Source organism: Chelonia mydas, chromosome 5 (genome assembly GCF_015237465.2).
Source record: "Chelonia mydas isolate rCheMyd1 chromosome 5, rCheMyd1.pri.v2, whole genome shotgun sequence".
Lineage (NCBI taxonomy): Eukaryota > Metazoa > Chordata > Testudines > Cheloniidae > Chelonia > Chelonia mydas.
The window spans coordinates 68,184,282-68,205,057 of NC_051245.2; the positions used below are offsets into that span (position 1 = coordinate 68,184,282).

Consider the following 20,776-nt stretch of genomic DNA (forward strand, 5'->3'; position numbering starts at 1 on the left):
AAGTGGAAAAATCTTTTAGTGCAGTGCAAACAAACCCCATGGACCCCATTACTTGCCTCATACACAAACTACTTAACTATCCTCTTCACCTGCCTGGGTCTAATTTAGAGTAACAGCATCCAGATACATTTGACAGTACTTGTGGTTTATTGTGAACTGATTGAAGGTAGACCAGTGTCTTTTCAGCAACTTATCATCCAATTTGTGCACCATTAAGAAAGCCCTTTGTGGTATGGGATGTTAATGTCCTGACAAACCTGATGAACCGCTCATTTTGAACTGCTCTGTTCCTGTGATAGCTAGGAGGGGAAGTATCAATCTGATGAGCCAAAGGACTACTTTTTGAAGTTGAAACAGACTACAGTATTTGGTTGCAAGAGCTCCTAGCAAAGTTGGATGGCAAAAAGACACACCAAAAAAGTCTTTGTGCCATCTAACTCTACTCTGAGTTCTCAATATAAAATATGGTCTGTTTCAGCTTCAAAAAGTAGTCCTTTGGCTCATCAGACTTATTTTCCCTCATGGCAATCAAGAGATGGGGAAAAGTTGTCTGAGAAGTGGGGCTGAAAACCAGCTCCAGTGACAGCCTCAGGGACAAGTTTCCCCCGTTTTCTGCTTCCAAGAGGAGGGAGAGAGGACTTGTCCCTGAATCTGTCTCAAGAGACAGTCATCCTTTTTTCTTGGACAAATTCCTTGAGCACCCAACATAGAAAATGTTAGTCAGAAAAGTACAGATGATTCATTGGTTGGAGTCATTGCTGGAGATCAATGAGTTTGAGATCTGCTACTACTAATAGCCTTTCATGCACAGGAGCTCCTCCTCTGCTGACCCCCTCAAACAACTCAGAGTGTATTAACTGGGCAGTCAGAAGGAGGAGTTTGGCTCCTATCCTCAGCCTTCCTACCAGTAGTCCCAGTCTCACAAACCCACTCTGGATCAGCAAACCAGGGCTAGGAGTTGGCAGTTTGAAAGGCAGTTGTGCTCCTAAGACAGCTTCAGCTCCTGGACCTAGTGGTCCTCCTGGGATGGGGCAAGGCTGAGCTAGTACTAAAGCTTTGTCAGGAGTGCAGTTAATGGTTCAGCTAAGTTTATGTTGTGCAGGGATCGGCAGTCTTTGGCACGAGGCCAATCAGGGAAATCCGCTGGTGGGCCGGTTTATTTACCTGCAGTATCCGCAGGTTCAGCCAATTGCAGCTCCCGCTGGCCGTGGTTCGCCGTTCCAGGCTAATGGGGGCTGTGGGAAGTGGCATGGGCCGAGGAATTTGCTGGCCACCACTTTCCTAATATTGAACCTTATATATATGTAATCATAGTAATATGTTACTTAACACTTACGTTGCTCTCATCTCCAAAATGCTTCACAAATATTAAATCAGTAATTCTCACAACGTACCTGTGAGGTATGTAATGAAGATTATCCTCTTTTTAAGACAAAGTAGGGTTAAGAAAATTTCCCCAGACCACAAAGAAAGTCAATGTCAAAGTAGGGATTATATATTCCCAGATCCCAGTCTTGTGTTCAGATTACCAGACCTACACTCATCTACTATAGATGAAAAGTTATTTTTGGAGGGGGTTTTAAATTAGGATTTAAACCTATTTAATAACTGATATGTTGTGCTTCAGAGTAGCAGCCGTGTTAGTCTGTATTTGCAAAAAGAAAAGGAGTACTAGGGGCACCTTAGAGACTAACCAATTTATTTGAGCATAAGCTTTTGTGAGCTACAGCTCACTTCATCAGATGCATTCAGTGGAAAATACAGTGAGGAGATTTATATACACACAGAACGTGAAAAAATGGGTGTTATCATACACATTGTAAGGAGAGTGATCACTTAAGATGAGCTATTACCAGCAGGAGGCTGGGGGGGTGGGGAGAAAACCTTTTGTAGTGATAATCAAGGTGGGCCATTGCCAGCAGTTAACAGGAACATCTGAGGAGCAGTGGGGGAGGGGGGTGGAATAAACATGGGGAAATAGTTTTACTTTGTGTAATGACACATCCACTCCCAGTCTCTATTCAAGCCTAAGTTAATTGTATCCAGTTTGCAAATTAATTCCAATTCAGCAGTCTCTCATTGGAGTCTGTTTCTGAAGTCTTTTTGTTGTAATATTGTAACCTTTAGGTCTGTAATCGAGTGACCGGAGAGATTGAAGTGTTCTCCAACTGGTTTATGAATGTTATAATTCTTGACATCTGACTTGTGTCCATTTATTCTTTTACATAGAGACTGTCCAGTTTGACCAGTGTACATGGCAGAGGGGCATTGCTGGCACATGATGGCATATATCACATTGGTAGATGTGCAGGTGAACGAGCCTCTGATAGTGTGGCTGATGTGATTAGGCCCTATGATGGTGTCTCCTGAATAGATATGTGGATGCAGTTGGCAACAGGCTTTGTTGCAAGGATAGGTTCCTGGGTTAGTGGTTCTGTTGTGTGGTGTGTGGTTGCTTGTGAGTATCTGCTTCAGGTTGGGGGACTGTCTGTAGGCAAGGACTGGCCTGTCTCCCAAGATTTGTGAGATTGATGGGTTGTCCTTCAGGATAGGTTGTAGATCCTTGATGATGCATTGGAGAGGTTTTAGATGGGGGCTGAAGGTGACGGCTAGTGCCTTTCTGTTATTTTCTTTGTTGGGCCTGTCCTGTAGTAGGTGACTTCTGGGTACTCTTCTGGCTCTGTCAGTTTGTTTCTTCACTTCAGCAGGTGGGTATTGTAGTTGTAAGAATGCTTGATAGAGATCTTGTAGTTGTTTGTCTCTGTCTGAAGGGTTGGAGCAAATGCGGATGTATTGTAGAGCTTGGCTGTAGACAATGGATAGTGTGGTGTGGTCAGGGTGAAAGCTGGAGGCATGTAGGTAGGAATAGCGGTCAGTAGGTTTCCGGTATAGGGTGGTGTTTATGTGACCATCGCTTATTAGCACCGTAGTGTCCAGGAAGTCCAGGATCTCTTGTGTGGACTGGTCCAGGCTGAGGTTGATGGTGGGATGGAAGTAGTTGAAATTATGGTGGAATTCCTCAAGGGCTTCTTTTCCATGGATCCAGATGATGAAGATGTCATCAATATAGCGCAAGTAGAGTAGGGGCGTTAGGGGACGAGAGCTGAGGAAGTATTGTTCTAAGTCAGCCGTAAAAATGTTGGCATACTGTGGGGCCATGCGGGTACCCATAGCAGTGCTGCTGATTTGAAGGTATACATTGTCCCCAAATGTGAAATATGGGTTATGGGTGAGGACAAAGTCACAAATTTCAGCCACCAGGTTAGCCATGACATTATCGGGGATAGTGTTCTTGACGGCTTGTAGTCCATCTTTGTGTGGAATATTGGTGTAGAGGGCTTCTACATCCATAGTGGCCAGGATGGTGTTTTCAGGAAGATCACCGATGGATTGTAGTTTCCTCAGGAAGTCAGTGGTGTCTCGAAGATAGCTGGGAGTGCTGGTAGCGTAGGGCCTGAGGAGGGAGTCTACATAGCCAGACAATCCTGCTGTCAGGGTGCCAATGCCTGAGATGATGGGGCGTCCAGGATTTCCAGGTTTATGGATCTTGGGTAGCAGATAGAATGCCCCAGGTCGGGGTTCCAGGGGTGTGTGTGTGCGGATTTGTTCTTGTGCTTTTTCAGGGAGTTTCTTGAGCAAATGCTGTAGTTTCTTTTGGTAACCCTCAGTGGGATCAGAGGGTAATGGCTTGTAGAAAGTTGTGTTGGAGAGCTGCTTAGCAGCCTCTTGTTCATATTCCGACCTATTCATGATGATGACAGCACCTCCTTTGTCAGTCTTTTTGATTATGATGTCAGAGTTGTTTCTGAGGCTGTGGATGGCATTGTGCTCTGCACGGCTGAGGTTGAGGCAAGTGATGCTGCTTTTCCACATTTTCAGCCCGTGCACGTCGGTGGAAGCACTCTATGTAGAAGTCCAGTCTGTTGTTTCGACCCTCAGGAGGAGTCCACCTAGAATCCTTCTTTTTGTAGTGTTGGTAGGAAGGTCTCTGTGGATTAGTATGTTGTTCAGAGGTGTGTTGGAAATATTCCTTGAGTCGGAGACGTCAAAAATAGGATTCTAAGTCACCACAGAACTGTATCATGTTCTTGGGGGTGGAGGGGCAGAAGGAGAGGCCCTGAGATAGGACAGATTCTTCTGCTGGGCTAAGAGTATAGTTGGATAGATTGACAATATTGCTGGGTGGGTTAAGGGAACCATTGCTGTGGCCTCTTGTGGCATGTAGTAGTTTAGATAGTTTAGTGTCCTTTTTCTTTTGTAGAGAAGCAAAGTGTGTGTTGTAAATGGCTTGTCTAGTTTTTGTAAAGTCCAGCCATGAGGAAGTTTGTGTGGAAGGTTGGTTTTTTATGAGAGTATCCAGTTTTGAGAGCTCATTCTTAATCTTTCCCTGTTTGCTGTAGAGGATGTTGATCAGGTGGTTCCGCAGTTTCTTTGAGAGCGTGTGGCACAAGCTGTCAGCATAGTCTGTATGGTATGTAGATTGTAATGCATTTTTTACCTTCAGTCCTTTTAGTACGATGTCCATCTGTTTGCATTTGGAAAGGAAGATGTCTGTCTGTATCTGTACGAGTTTTTTCATGAAGTTGATAGATTTCCACTCCATACGGCTAAATGCAGTGCCTTGCATAATGACAGGTTTCAGAGTAGCAGTCGTGTTAGTCTGTATTCGCAAAAAGAAAAGGAGTACTAGTGGCACCTTAGAGACTAACCAATTTATTTGAGCATAAGCTTTCGTGAGCTACAGCTCACTTCATTGGATGCATTCAGTGGAAAATACAGTGAGGAGATTTATATACACACACAACATGGAAAAATGGTTGTTGTTATACACATTGTAAGGAGAGTGGTCACTTAAGATGAACTATTACCGGATTTTTTTATGCTGCAAACAGTTTTCATACCATTGTTTTAACTTTGTTTTTGCAGCCTTATGTTTTCACGGATCCACCTACCATAAGAGTTACTCATGGAAGGATTTTCTCAGAAGTTACTTGTTTTTTCCATCATCTGACACACACAGCGCGACTCTACAAAGTTCAGGGTAAGAGGTTTTAAAACTGCAGTTACATGTGTCATTGTATTTTCTTGATAATTCTGTTTAGTTTTGGCCTTACGTAGGCTTTCCAGTGCTTACATAACTTATGATTAGTACAGTGCTGGTTTAGGAATTGCCTTCTGATTGCAGCATTCACTGGGTTTAAGGACAAATGCTTTATTCTTGAGTCTTCCAGCAGTCACTCAACTAAAGGCAGACTTAAATGCAACAGATTTTCTTGGTGGAGGACTCCCTCAACATTGGGAAATCCTCTTATGGTGTAGGGCTGCCACAGTGGCTCCTACGCCACTCAACACCCAGTACAGGTGGCATTCCTGGGTTAAGGGATGTAGCAGTGGTGTGGCTGAGGATTTCTGTTGGTCTGGCACTGTGCAGCTATTGTAGATTAGAGTGGCCTTGAGGCTGCACCTGTGCTGAGGACCAAGGCATTGTAAAACTAGCCCCAGGAATGAGAAGTGTAAATAGCTCCTTTGTGCCTCCCTATATCCATCTCAGCTGTATGCAGCATTTAACGTGTACGCAATCCTGAATGGGCCTTTGGCCACTATACTATAGAAATAATAAATTGTTAGTAACGATTGCTAAAATGAGGGAGGGAGAATTGTAATATTTTGAGACCCTAGTCCTGTTTTAAAGACTTCAAATGATGGAGAATCCACTACATCCCTAGATAAATTGTTCCAAAGGTTTTATTACCGTCACTGCTAAAAATCTGTATTTTATTTCTAATGTGAATTTGTCTAGTTTCAACTTCCAGTCATTGGATCTCAGTAGGCCTTTTTCTGCTAGATTAAACAAACCATCTGCTGTCAGAAATCTCTTCTGTATTGTGATATACCAGGATACAATCCAGACTACTGAGCAGCTGTCACCCTGCCCTGCAACCTCAGATGTCTTACAATGCCTTGCTGAAATATCTTCCACCTGGGCCACGCACAAACAGCCTTCCAGCATGCAAAGTCTGTGTGTAACTGCAGCCTGCCCGCCACACTTGGGTTACAGTCTGGTTCTCACCAGCCTGGGTTATACTGCAGGGTGACCCCAGTGCACCCCTAGTCTTAGACTTTCCCTCAGAAATGTATGTCCTACACTTTCTTGGACAGTACAAAATATTTTAAGTTCATTATTCCTTAAAGGGAATATGCCATTTTATTATCTCAGATAGTTCTTCGGACACTTCTGTTTAAACACCCTGGATTAGATAACACAGTAAAACAAGTTTATTAACTACAAAGAGAGAGACATTTTAAGTGAGTACAAGTAATGAAATATAAAAGTCAGAAATGGTTACAAGGAAAATAAGGATAAAACTTTTACTAATGCCTAACTTAAACTAATCAGATTCAAGCAAAGTTTCTCACCACGTGCTTTCAGCAGTCTTACTGACCAAACTCAGTAGAGTCAGGACCCCTCCCCCAGAGTCCAACTAATGCTTCCTTTGTCACTTCAGGCGCAGTGGATGTGATGGGCAGGGAGAGTGAGAGGTGCGTTGGGGTGTGTGTTCCTCCTTTTTATAGTTTCAGTCCCCCTTTTGAAAAACATTTCCAGCTGGGAACGAGGAGACAGAGTCAATATGGAAGGATGTTCTTGCTGGCTTTTTCTCAACTGTTTGAGCTTTCTTTGTTTCCCTCCCTACTTGATGATTCTGTTTACTGCTTAAATGCAAATAAAGGCACACACACATTCCTTTGTCTAGGAGAGATCTGTTTGCTGACTTCTGTTTGGGCAGTGCTGTGGAGTTTGGAACATGTGTTAATAACATCATATAGGAAAATCTTATAACTTTACATACAATGTTGCCATACATATTTTGCCAGGACAATACTGATCAGAAAATTGAGTTTTCAAGGCATACCTTCAAAGGCATACTTTGTTACAAAGATTTATTACAATACTGTGTAGGTTGTCAATACAGGGGCATACTCGGTCACACCTATGTAAGTACTTGCAGACTCTGATCAAGGCACCTCTAAATCTTCTCTGGGATAAACTACATAGCTTTAGTCTCTCACTATGTGCTTTCAAAACCTTGAATCATTCTTGGATCTTCTCTGATCCCTTTCCAGTTTTTCCCCCATCCTTTTTTAAGTGGGGACACATATTCCATAATAGTTTCACTAGTGCAGTATTACAGAGGTAATACCACTTCTCTACTCCTCCTCAATTTTGCATCCATGGATTGCATCCACCCTGTACAGTATTGCACAGGAAGCTCATGTTCAACTGGTTACCTACCATGACCTTAAATTCTTTTCAATGTCACTGAATTCCAGGATTCAGGCATGCATATTGTAAGTGCGTGACCTGCATTCTTTGTTTTTTATGTATGACCTCAGAATTGGCTTTGTTAAAACACACAATGGCATCTTACCAAGTAGTCCAGATTGGTCTGTACACCTGACCTGTCCCCATCATTACTTGCCACTCAAGTTGGATCTGAAACCTGTTAATTAGTTGTGATTTGGGAATACAAATGATGAACTATATCCACTATAAAAATTTTAAACTGTGTGAACCTCATGGTTTATAGGTAGGAATAGAGCTCGGGACCACCTGCTCCCAATGGCCATGTAAAGGGCAGTTCAAATGGTTTAAGTGAAACCGGGCCTTGCTCCCCTTTCTTTAACCTTTTGCTCTTTTCTTCCATTTTGGGGCCCTAGCCTGCTCTGTAACTGTTCCCTTCACTAGACCTAAATTAAACTTATCTGCATTCCTGAGCTCTTTTTTCATTAGTTTTACCTGATACAGCTCTGAGTTTCACAGAGATATTATGGTCTCTTACCTGATTTCCCTAAGTTTAGTTAGACTTTCTAGCGCAGTCATTCCAAACATAGCAATTCATTCATAAAGAGCACGGTGGGTGAATTCTTATGGTCAGCTGTGATTTCCGCCATGAATACCTACAAGTGCAAGAGTGGTGCTCAAAAATGCAAGCTGTAGCAGGCCCATGAAAAAGATGATCAGAAAAGTGTGAGCGGTCTACAAAATATCTTGAAATATTTGACCATATTGCTGGTGAACAATCTGCAGACAGTTCTGCTACTTGCATTTCTTACCCTTCCTTAGCTAGTGAGGACGTTGATTTGGGTTTGTCAGGCTTGTTCCATTCTGGAGTATCTGATTCCAGCACAAAACTTGACATTGAATTGTTGGGTCCCAAAATCTGATTTTCAGCAGAACGTTGCCCATTGGTTACTAGCACAACTGTTACGGACGTGGACTCTGAAAGCAATTTTGTTATTGGAAGCATAGGGCAGAATTTTGACTTCAAGCGAGATCTGGCTGCTTGGCCACAAAAGTGACAGATTCTGTTCACCATTTTTTGGTAGAAAATGGTCCCAGAGTTAAATTAGAACGAGCCTGTTTGCTTAGTGAATTCAAATAAAGGCAAGTATTAAAATTGTGGTTCTTTGTCAAAATTTCTAATGGGAAGTTGCACCAGTGATTTTGGTTGATATGCAGTTTGACTCTTGCCTTCTTGTACTGTTTCACTTGTTTGCTTTTCCAGCCAAACTCCTCATCTTCCTTTGTGAACTTGTAAAACTGGTTTCACAGATTTTTTCCACTTTAGCAATGGATTATGCCTACGTGAATGTTCAAAGAACAGGTGGAGGCAATCACTTGCTAGATGGAAATTGCAGAATGGTTGGTAAAGGGTTGCACAATTGACGAAGATATGCAAATCTGCTATCACAATACAATATTTTGCGGTGCTTAGGTGAGAGATTTAATTTTGAGGGGTTCAGATGAGAAACTAGAAAGTTGTCATAATGGTAATTTTTGGTGATTATTTGAATTGCTTGCAGGGCGGTAGCATGTTCTGAGATCGTATAGAAGCTATTAAGGGCAGTACTATAAAAAGCATGGTAGACCTTTTTTTGGACAGATTCAGGAAAGTTTAAATACTTCTCCATTGTATTTGCATTCCAAACTCTTCCAAATGGAACAAATGTCTCAGGTGCTAAGGTATGCTGAAGTATCAAAAGGTGGAGAAAAGGTTGATGACTGCTTTGTAGATTTCATTGATATTCACACCAAAACAGGGAAGGATATGCCAGATTTAGAGATGCTGAAAAAAGACTGTTTAGATATGGCTAATTGGACGGGACAAAGCTATGACAAGGAGCTAACATGGCTCCAGCATACAAAGGTGTTCAGAATCAAATTCAGCAGATAAGTCAGTATGCATCTTTTGTCCCCTGCGCTGCTGACTCACTAAATCTTGTAGGTGAACCAGCTGTAATGTTTTTTCCACAAGTTATTCTAAATTTTGGAGCTGTTCAAAGATTGTATACCCTGTTTTCCTCTTCTACTAGTTGTTGAAATATGTTGGAAAACATATTAAATTACATTAGAAAGCCAAAGCATGACAAGATGGTCAACCAGGGTAGAGGTAATCCATTCAAAATTAAGTTGAGGATTTTCTTGATGCTTTGATGAGATCAAGGCTGTACACAATCTTACTGCAGAATTTAAGTCTGAAGCTTATAGCTTGCAAACAAACATTTCATAATTTTCTTTTCTTGTTTTGACCGAGATGTGGTATACTATCATATAAAAAATTAACCTGTAAGCTCCATTTTGAAACTCCTCATAGGTCGTTATGTGTACCTAATTAACTTCTAAAATCTGGCCCTCATTCCTCCCCCCTCCATTGCCCAAAAGACATACTTTGTGTTCCCAGTCACATCAAAACAAAGTCTTCAAATTCTCTGCCCTTGGAAGCCCTATTTACTCGTATTAAAATGGTTCTGTACTTTCTCTTCACTCCTGTGATTGTAACAGAGTTGCCATAGGAGTGGTAGGAGACGAGCAACAGCACACCTACACCCAAAAGGAGCAGCAGCAGCAGGCACCAACAATTTAAGGTGGAGGAGCAGCATCAACTCTAGACAGTAAATGGCCCGGCCCTGTTCCAGAGCATTAGTTAGTGCTCAGGGGCAGGACCCAGCAATAACGTTGCACACTTCATTGCCTGTAGGAGGTGTGCTGACTTCTATACTGGTTTTGGCTATTAGTAATCTGCAGATTTTAATAATCCACATAGTTTTTCTACTCCACATTAATGAAGCTTTCAAAATTATATGGCTAATCTGGTAGGTAGCAGTGGTATAGAGAGTCTCTGCTATCCAATTCTATAATAGTGATACATGCTCTGGGTTCAAAGTTTACTCCTCTCTATCAGGGTAGACATTAGCATGGAAGGAAAATTGATTGAGGGGAATTGGAACGTTGTTATGCTATGGGGCGAGCTCTATAGAACTTGGTTTTTATTTTTTAATAATCAGAAATTGTAAATGTACTTTTAAATTTAGGGTTGGAGGGCGAGTCTCTTGAGCTGTCCAATATTGTGGACATTAGAGGAGAATACAATCGTGAGATTGCAATGAGAATTTCATCTGACATAAACAGCCAAAACAGGTTTTACACTGACCTTAATGGATATCAGGTAATTACCATCTGTTAATTTTGAATATAGTAACTATGACAATTTAGAATCATCATGGCTTAATACTTGTTTTTTAATTGTGTTTTTTTTTGTCTTATTTACTCAAGCAAATAATAGTTTAGTATGAGAATGTTAATTATTTTGAAAGTGGCCATTAGTTTAAATATATACTATTTTTTCTGACATGACTTAGATGCACTTAAATGCTATGAATAGCTTTTCCAAGATTCAAGAATGTTTATTTTATGTCTGTCTGTTATGACAAACCAGCCTATCTTAGATACAAAAACTGTGTTTAGTTATAACAATATGATGGTACTAATATATCTTTTGTTTATAGACTATTATTATTATTATTTTAATTTTGTATGGTGCTGTAGACTTCTTAAAAGATAATCTCCTGTGCATGAATATTGAAGGAGGAGGAGATATTCTTAAAAATTAAGTATTTCATTTTTCATTGTTTTTGAGTGCCATCAGCATTCTGTGTGCTGCAGAATATGTAGATGACACAGATTTTTGTCTCAAACTTCAGTCTACACAAGGTACTAAAGTAGATGTTCATCATCGTGGAAGTTAGCATGTTACAAATACTGGAGAGACTTTCAAAGAGAAATGTCTGTTCCATTTCAAGGAAATTTTAAGATTTAAATAACTTCTAAGGGTTTGTAATTTGGCATCTGCTCTGTCAGGAGGCCATGAAATTCTGCAGAATCTAAGAACCCAAACATTCCTTTTTCATTCTCCCCATCATTGATAAAGTGGTAGCATCCATGGCAAAGGGCATGATGTTTCCTGAGGAAGGTGCCTTCTTTTCAAAAAGCAAAACAACCAACCAACCCCAGCAAAGAACCAAACCCCTGCAAACAGGAAAGTAGAAACCACCCTTAAAATGGACTTCAAAGCTACATCAGTTGTGTCAAGAATATTTCTGGCAACCACAAATTTTTCTCAGTCCACATTGTGTTTACCTGAAAAATCTTTGTTTTAGTTCTCAGGGTCAAAGCATAAAAATAAATTGAACTAAAAGGTCACTAACAAACCATCAGACACGCTATTGATATGTTGTATTCTTTTCCTTTTCTGTCTTGTCTATTTAGATTAATAAGATATTCGGAGCATGAATCTTACTACACGTTTACACTGTGCCTAGCAGGCCCTGATCTTATGTGGGACCTCTAGCAGCTACTGTGATGCATATAAATTATACAATAATTGATTGGAACATAGTAAGCCGTAGTATTGATGATGCACCTGATGCAAAAGAATTCAGGTCATTTTTCTTAGCTGTGTTGGCTCTGTGGTGTTTGTAGAAGTAAAAACTTTAGTTTCACTATTCTCAGCAGGTATGATTCTTAGTACATAGGGACCCAGATCTATTGAGTAAGAAATTGCCATTTTATTTAATTATTTCAAAGTAGTACTGCTCTTAAATAAAAAATAATAAAGTGAAGTTTTAAAGTAGTAAAGAATATTTAATAGTACTATACATTCATCTATACAGATGGCAAGAAATGTCTGTAGATTTCTATTAATTATATCCGTGCTAGAAATCCTAGGAATAACTCTTACACTACTTTGAGCTTATTCACAATCTACTTTCTAAAGAAGAAGAAAAAAAAATCTCTCAAAAATACTGCTCCTTATGCTAAGAGCCATTACAATTCTTTATGCAAATTCCCTTGAAGAACCTTTCATTTTTTTGAAAACTACTTTGAACTACAAGTATGTGTAAGTTACACCACTTCTGAAGTAATGTTGGCCATAAGTCCCTGAAAAGCTGAACGATATGGTGGAGGGACTTGCTTTGGTGTCTGTCAGTTGTTGATCCCAAAGCATATAAGATAAATGCCTAGAAAGATATTTTGCTTTTTTTTTTACATATTTAAATATCAATGGAATATACTGATAATTTTGATATTGTAGATTCAGCCCAGAGTGACAATGAACAAATTGCCTCTTCAAGCAAATATCTATCCAGTGACTACAATGGCTTATATCCAGGATGATGCCATTCGTTTGACTCTACATTCTGCTCAGTCTCTAGGTGTTACAAGCTTGAAAAGTGGTAAGTACAGTATGGGAAAGGTTTTCAAAGTCTGACCTACATATTAAATCATCTCAAGTATTCAGAGGATTGTTTCACAGATTACTATGCTCTGTGGTATCCCTTCCTTGAGAATGTAAAGAAAAAGGAAGCATTTTTACTACATCTAAAACATGATAGTTTGTGAGGAATATATTAGGAGCATGGGAGTGGCCATTCTGAATCAGAATACTGATGTCCCGCTACTCTAGTATCCTATCGCCAACGGTGATGAGCACTAGTTGCTAAGAGGAAGCCATGCAGTAGGCAGATATGAGATTTACTCCCAGGGAAAGTCTCTTCCTAACTCCCATTAGTTAGAGGTTGTTTTATGTCCTTAAGGAGATGGGATTATGTCCAATCCATTGCTCTTGTTTTGTTTTGTTTTTTATTGTTTACTTTTATAATTCTGGATAGTCTTGTTTAATTTATAAAAGTGTTTTTTTGAATCCTGCTAAGCTTCTGGCTTCAGTGATACCTTATTGCAGTGAGTTACACCATCTAATTTTGTGTTGTGTGAAAAAGTATGTTCTTTAATCAGTTTTGAATTTTCTACCTTTTGATTTCATTGAAAAATTCCCTTATTCTTGCATTGTAAGAGAAGGTGAATAGAAGTTTCCTATCTACCAATCCAGTTCATAAAACTAGTCTTTATTATTTACTTTTATGCATAAAAAGCGTTCATGAATAACTACTGTTGAAGCATATGAAGTGGTGCTGAAAGATGTGTGTACAGTACTCTAGGTGCAATCTCAGTAGATCTTTATGTACTATCTTTTTTCTTTTTCTTTTTTTCCTTTATTGATAGTTATCTAGTGCTCTGTCTGCTTTCTCAGTGTGACACAAAATAGCTTAATCTCCTGAGGACTGAAAAGCTTTAGTCTAAATAAAGTATTTGGGCTTAATGTAGGGGTATGGGGTGAAATATACAGGTCAGGCTAGACAATCTAATATTCCCTTCTGGTGTTAGTTTCATAGAGTTTATCTGCCCATCTTCTCTACGTCAGAGTTCTGTGTAACATTTGTGGTTAGAAAGAAGAAATATTGGAGGTGCACTACGTTAAATGGAATAGGCCAATGACATCACGCTCACATGAGATCTCTCATGCAACCCCTGTGGGCACAAGCTTTTCAAGTCAGTTTAGCAGCCTGTTTCCAGAGACATATCTCATAAGTGTAAATGCACAGAGGCAACTCTTGAAGAACAAGAGTTACTCGTAAGTAACCTCTTTTCCTGTAAAATTTCAGCTTTCACATACCCTTGTTGTCAGGCTAGAGCTGTTCAAATAGAAATTTCTGGAATTTCTTTTACAATAGGGAAAGTATTTTTCATTCTCCTGCAGCTCAAACATCTTACTAACTTTTGTCTAAATTTGAGGGGGAAAACAGTCTTATCCAGAGACCAGCGCTTGAAAATTTTAGCCTGATAGGTAAAAATTTGAGAATATTATAAGCAACCAAAGCCAGGGCAATATGAAAATGCTTATTCAACCCTGCCAGTACCATAGATATCTCAAACTCTCCAACTGTAAGAAATATTGTCTGGATTATTTTTACCGTTGCTGTTTGCAGTTCATGTGGTTAATAAAAGCAGCACAAACTACTATCATCAACATAACCTCAATATTTATTTTTCAGGACAGTTAGAAGTCATCATGGACCGTCGACTTATGCAAGATGACAACCGTGGCCTTGGACAGGGTCTCCAAGATAACAAGATCACAGCTAATCTGTTCCGACTTCTGCTGGAGAGAAGAAATGGAGTAGATGAGGTAGGAGTAATTACATGGGTTTGTCTGCTGTATTTTCAATAAAACCGAAGATACAAATATTTGATACTTCTGTACAGATATATTTAAGCAAAAATACCTGATGTGTAGGTATCTGACCTATCTAAATTGTCTCACTTTATGTAAGCCAGGAAGATATGAGAATGTTGTATGCAATAATAGTATTGATCAGTTTGATTCACTCTTCCTTTTACAAACATTTACCCTTGTATGTCCCCTCTTATTCCCTCAGGGTTTTTTTTTTTCTCTTTTCTCCTTTGTTTTTCCATCACTGTGGGGAAAAAGGTTTGGGAAGGAGTATCATATTGCAAAAGTAGAGACTAATGAGAGAAGCTACAAAACTGAGTGTATTTAAAATCAGAAGGCAGTTTCTAAAGATGAGGAATTGTAAGAACTTGTAATATACAAAGGAGCTGGAATTAATTTTTTTTATATGGGTGATAACAACCACTGCAGTGATGAGGATACTTACAATATACCACTTAAAGTTAAATTCCAGTGTTCATTTGATTCATAGATTATTTTTTTAATGCCAAAAGCTATTGTGATCCTCTAGTCGACATCCTCCTTTATATAACAGGCCATAAAATTTTACTCCATAATTCCCGCATTAAGCCCATAACATCTTGTTGAGCAGGAACGTATATTTTAGAAAGATATCTGTTCTTGATTTAAAGACTTCAGAGAGTGGAGAATCCCTTGCATCCCTTGGTAAGTTGTTCCAAGTATTAACTTCAGTGTTAAAAAAATAAAATTGTGCCTTATTTCCATTGTTAATTTTCTAGCTCCAACGTCCAGCCATCGAATCTTATCTCTTTGTCAGATAGTTTAGAGAGGCATCTACTATCAGAAATCTTCTCTTCGCATAGGTACTTATGGACTGTGATGTAGTCACCTCTTCAGCTTCTCTGAAAAGCTAAATAGGTGGTGATCTTAAGTCTATAACATAAAAGTTGAGACTTTTTGCACAAACACTCGACATATTTAAATTAAATGCAACACTAAGGCTTTTGAAACTAAAGATCGGTAGTGCAAAAAGTAAGATTCCCATAATTTGAATCCAGCCACATTTCAAATACTATATGTTTGTAATCAGTTTTCACAGGTAAGCTGGAGAAACCTCATTTTGACTTCACAAAAACAAAAGTGAAAACTAGGGTTGAGATTTTCAGAGCAGTGCAGGGGACTTAGCCACACATCTTCCAGTTTCAAAGGAAGACGTGTAAATCACCTTCACTGCTTTGAAAATCTCATCCTCAGGCTGTAACACGTTCACCTGCTCATAAAATGTTTCATAAATATATTGAAGTGGATGTATTCGCCTTACCTGGACTGTTTCCCGATGACATTGTGACATTCAGATCAGTCGCTCAAATATTCAGTGTTACCTGTCAATCTGCTTCCAAATAAAAAGGCTATCACATATTGATTGTCTGCTAGCACCGTTACATAAGAAAGGAGATTCTTGAGCTTATACACATCTATAGATAAAATTAAAAATGTAGAATTACATTTGTACAAACGTAGATCACAGATCTACAAATGTAGAATTATATCAATAGATATAATCAAAAAGGTAGGTTGATGGTAAGTGCATTAAAGATGTAACTTAAGAAGCTGGAAAGTATTTCCATTTTGGGGATCTCTCTGTGTGATGTCACATACTTAATGCATCCCAGTCCATTAAACATCTCACCACATTCTTCAAAAGTTAATTTTAAATTTTTAATTTTTCTCATGCCACACACCAATCTTTTTGTGGGAAATTGCTTTGCAAATTTATTGAGAACCAAAAAAGAACTGTATCACAGTGATTTGTCCTCCAGCTATATGTTCATTAATATATTTTGCTTGAATATATTTTATATTTCTTTGCAATTTCTGTTGAGAGTAACCTACTTAATTTCTTTTATTGCATGCATGACACTGCACTCCTTGTGCTGGAAATCTTTGTGTGATGATTGCCTCTACGTTTCTTACATATGTGGTCTCTGCTGTTTGTTTACTTTTTTATGCCTTGGTATGTATTTTTAATGAGACGAACTTCAGTTCTTTCACTAATTTCAATTTTTCATAATATAACTTTGCTTTGACTTGTTTATCAGTTATACCACAAATAATTTGGTCTTTAATTGCTTCATCTACTTAACAGTTCAAATTGATATGATTTAGGTCTAATACATAGCTCTTTAACATAAGGCTCAGTGACACACCTGGCAACTGCTTCCTAGTAAAGAAAATGTGCCTACATAAGTGACATTTTTGCATGGCTCATAGTATTCTTGAAATTTTGGTTAGCTGTTTAGTCATTTTTTTGCTTCTACTGGATTGCATTATAGATCTCCAGAGCCTCTGGGGCTGCCACTTGTAGCATTGTGAAGAAATTTCACCATCTCCAGTTTCTCTGCAATACCACCTGCTTCCAGGAAAATTTGGAAGTTCTGCTACCACCTCCAATTCTCTTCCATTTTGCTTTTCAGATTGAGGGATACAAGTGTCTTCGTGTCCTCTTTTTTCTGGCAAAGATTCAGTTTTCTTCTGACACTACGTAATAGATGTGACTGGTCAGAGTGTGATCTTTATTTCCTGGCTCCAGTCACATGACACAGGTCAAGGATATGAAAGCTTAATACCTGTTTTGCATAGCAGGGAGCAGCATCCACTCAAAAATCATTATTATTAAACCTTTCTCTTATTTCTACACTACTCTAGCATTACTGAAGTGCACCTGTCTTTACAGCAAACTACTCCCACCTTCTTTAAGACCATATGAAGTTGCCAGAAAAAATACTCACAATCAGAACCATTGTGTAGGTCAGATTGGCAAGAGTGTGGGGGGTTTCATATGTAAAAACATTGCCATACTGTGAGAATTAGCATAGATAGCTATCTATTTGTATAATAGTTTCTCTGGTTAAGACCCTGCTGTGACGATTGGACCAAAATTAGATAACATTACACAACAATGGTGCAGAATGATAGGCAATCACACTTATATATAGATTTATATATAGATTTGAGTACTTCAGTAACTCTGCCGGAGGTTAGGGACCTACTATTGGAGTGGCTGGGTGAGGTTCTATGGGCCTGCAATGTGCAGGAAACCAGACTAAATGATCATGATGGTCCCTTCTGGCCTTAAACTCTGTCTATCATGAACGCATATATACAAAAATACATAGGATCTTAGAAGTATAAACTTTAAAGTCTCTTTATCCAGAAGTTCTTCATCAGAATGTTTCCTTCCTAAATGCAAGGCCCAATGAGTATACGAGATGAAATGGTTGGCTGGAAGCAGAAAAAGTTGAGGTTGTTTAGGTATACATGTACAGTCTCAATGAACTCCTTTAGCCAGGACCATCTGAGCTCATGTGTCCGAATGTACACTGATCACCCAGGATACGTATCCATCCAGCAGTCATCTAGCGGAACAACACTGATAGCAGTAAGTAGTTGTTCTTGAGTATACCAGCCATATGCATCACCAAGTATCTCTTTGCTGCTTTAGGGACCCTGATCTATGAGGTGAGGAACATATGATGCAATCAAATTGAAAAAGGAAAATGGAGGGAAAGAGAAAGTTAGGCAAAAAATTCAAGAAATCTGTATAAAGAAAGGTGGTATACAGATACTGCACTAGGCAGTAGCTGACATGCACACAACAGTGGCAGCGGAAGGAGCTGGAGTTGGACTGAGTGAGGAAGTAAGAACATTCACTGTACCATAAACAGGTTGAGGTGACTGGACTCATGCTTACTCTCTTCCTTCACTACAATCTTCATGCATGGGAGGAAGGCAGATTTTAATGAGGCTTACTGCAGGCTGAGTGGCATGTGTCATTGCAGAACCTATAGCTCACTGAGTTTGACCAGTGGGAGTCCTCCTAGCCAGGAGTGTGCATCATTTGTCAGAAGGCTGCACTATAGTGGCTGAGTGGTTTTGCTGGTCCTTGGGACACTTTCCTACAATCAGGCACCTTTTTAGGTTTTAAATCTTATAATAAGATGAGTATATTCTATTACTGCAACCTAATAATTTTTATGACTGTTCAGTTTAAGATTAGCTTGTTTTAAAATCATTGTCAGGTGCAAGCTATCAACTCATTTTATAGAAAATGAAAGAGAAGAGAATAAAGAAAATCTGGGGATAAAATTTACTGATGGGCCATTTTAAAGTATTTCTGACTACAGTGTTACCATACTCCACTTCCTTTGTGTGGAATAGTGAATTATATTTTAATTTGGTCCTGACAGCCTTTCTAGTCATACTTGTCATCCACTTAAATATTTTCTTATTGCCATTTCTTTGAATTATTGTATATTAGCAGTATTTGAGGCAGATATTTATCAACTTTGAATGGTACTTCGGGTCTTAATTGACTAAACTTTTCAAAAATGAATTTAGATTAAAATGGCTATCAAATGAAAAATCAAGAAGTTGCCATTATAAACTTTACCTCGTATAATCATGGAAATGTATAAAAGGGGGCAAATCCACTCTTACACTTTTGTATTCAAAGAGCCTAAATGCAATAGCACACATGAAATGGTCTGCAAAATTTCATATGTGGGACTCTGTTGTTAAATCCATGAATGAAGCCATTAAGGCTATGTCTACACTGCAGACTTCTTGCAGTGACAAGTAGATTATGTGCAGCTACACACTGCAGGCTGCATCCACATTCTGGTGTGTAGCTACATGGGGCAGTGAAAGGCTTTGGCAAGGGTGAGACTGTTGCAGGGAAAGGCTCCAGCACCCAGGAGCTGCTGGAGTTTTCCAAGACACTCTTACTTTGTCATGGAGAGAATCTGAATGCAGCAGTCATTTGAAACTTTTTGATGAGTTTTCTCCCATCCCAACAACTCTTGTCAACAGCCGGCCACCCCACTGTTTTACGCCTCAATGTAAGCCTCATAGACTCATGGACTGTAAGGCCTGAAGGGATGATCATGATAATCTAGTTTGACTTGCACGTTGCAGGCCACAAAACCTTGCCCACCCACTCCTGTAATAGACCCATAACTTGTGGCTGAGTTACTGAAGTCCTCAAATCATGATTTAAAGCCTTCAAGTTACAGAGAATGCACCATTTACACTAGTTTAAACCTGCAAATGACCTGTGCCCCATGCTGCAGAGGAAGGCAAAAAAAATCTCAGGGTCTCTGCCAGCCTGACCCTGGGGAAAACTCCTTCCCAACCCTGAGCTTTTCATCAAGACCCAACTGCCAGACATCAGGAAAGAATTATGTGTAGTAACTCAGAGCCCACCCCATCTAGTGTCCCATCACTGGCCATTGGGGATATTTGCTACTAGCTCTCGCAGATAGGCTGTATAACATTGTAGGCAGTCTCAGCATACCATCCGCTCCATTTTTCCCCATTAGTCAGTTGATGTTTTCACACCTTTTGTAAAGCTTTTTGAAATCCTCTGCAGAGTATTAGTATTTACTAATAAATATTCCCATGTCACCACTTGGAAAGTTATTTTAAAAATTGAGTGGAAGAAGGTAGAGGTGGTGCTCAATTCTTTAAAATCCTGTCCACATCCCAATGACAGAAGCTTTTAGCTTTTCCTCTCCCCCCAAACTGCTCTGATCCCTCCTTCCTCCAACTTCAGTTGCTAAATTCCCAGACAAATTGGCATTTCTGTAACTGCATGAGGTAAAAAGAAATGTTTATTAAAACCTGGAATTTCATTGATTTTAATAGTATGGAACTAATCAAATACAACTTTGATTTGAATCTCTTCCATTTATTTCATACTTCTGTGTGGTTTTCAACCTACTATCAAATGCAAATTTAGATCGAGTGTAGCCCTGGATATTGTGCTTTCAGCCATTTGACTGTGAATGCTCTTGCATAAGGGAGGTTGTATTTAAACACAAAAAGCAATAATTCTTGTTTTAAATAAATGACTTTAGCTTATAAACACACACACACTTCCTAAAAAAATGGAAAGCAGAAATAGTTCGACCCACATTTTTCCAACCTCTTGCTCATGGCATCTTTCCTTCTGCCTTTAAATTAAAAAAAAAAAAGAAAAAAAAATTGTCCCAGTTTTCTTCACCTGTACTTATATGCTTTCTCCTTAAAAGCGGGTTTCCAGGGAGCTGTAACAGCCAGTGCAAATGTATATGTCTTTAGACACATATCGGGATCCTTGGTACTGCTTTGGCAGCTCCTTTTAAACATTGCAACTGCTGTGCTATAGATCTTGGAGCATTTGATAGTGGCTGCTGCCATAGCCTAAAACAGAACTGGTGGATATACTTGTGAGACCAAAACAAAGATGGCACTACCTGTTGTTGTTTCCAGAACCCTTAATTCTGAGCGGAAGCCAAATAAAAATGGAGAAGTAGGACATGAGAATTCTATGAGGAATTAGATGGGATGGG

General features: G+C 39.3%; 1 protein-coding gene across 3 annotated transcripts in view; it reads left to right on the plus strand.

Moving 5' to 3' along the window:
- Window positions 1-20,776, plus strand: part of MAN2A1 (mannosidase alpha class 2A member 1) — a 201,301-nt gene that overhangs the window by 157,514 nt on the left and 23,011 nt on the right. For all 3 annotated transcript variants that reach the window (XM_007055422.4, XM_043546417.1, XM_037901532.2), the window contains exons 16-19: window positions 4,927-5,041; window positions 10,372-10,505; window positions 12,432-12,573; window positions 14,230-14,363. In XM_007055422.4, the coding sequence (XP_007055484.2) occupies window positions 4,927-5,041; window positions 10,372-10,505; window positions 12,432-12,573; window positions 14,230-14,363 (525 nt within the window). The remainder of the gene's footprint in view (window positions 1-4,926; window positions 5,042-10,371; window positions 10,506-12,431; window positions 12,574-14,229; window positions 14,364-20,776) is intronic.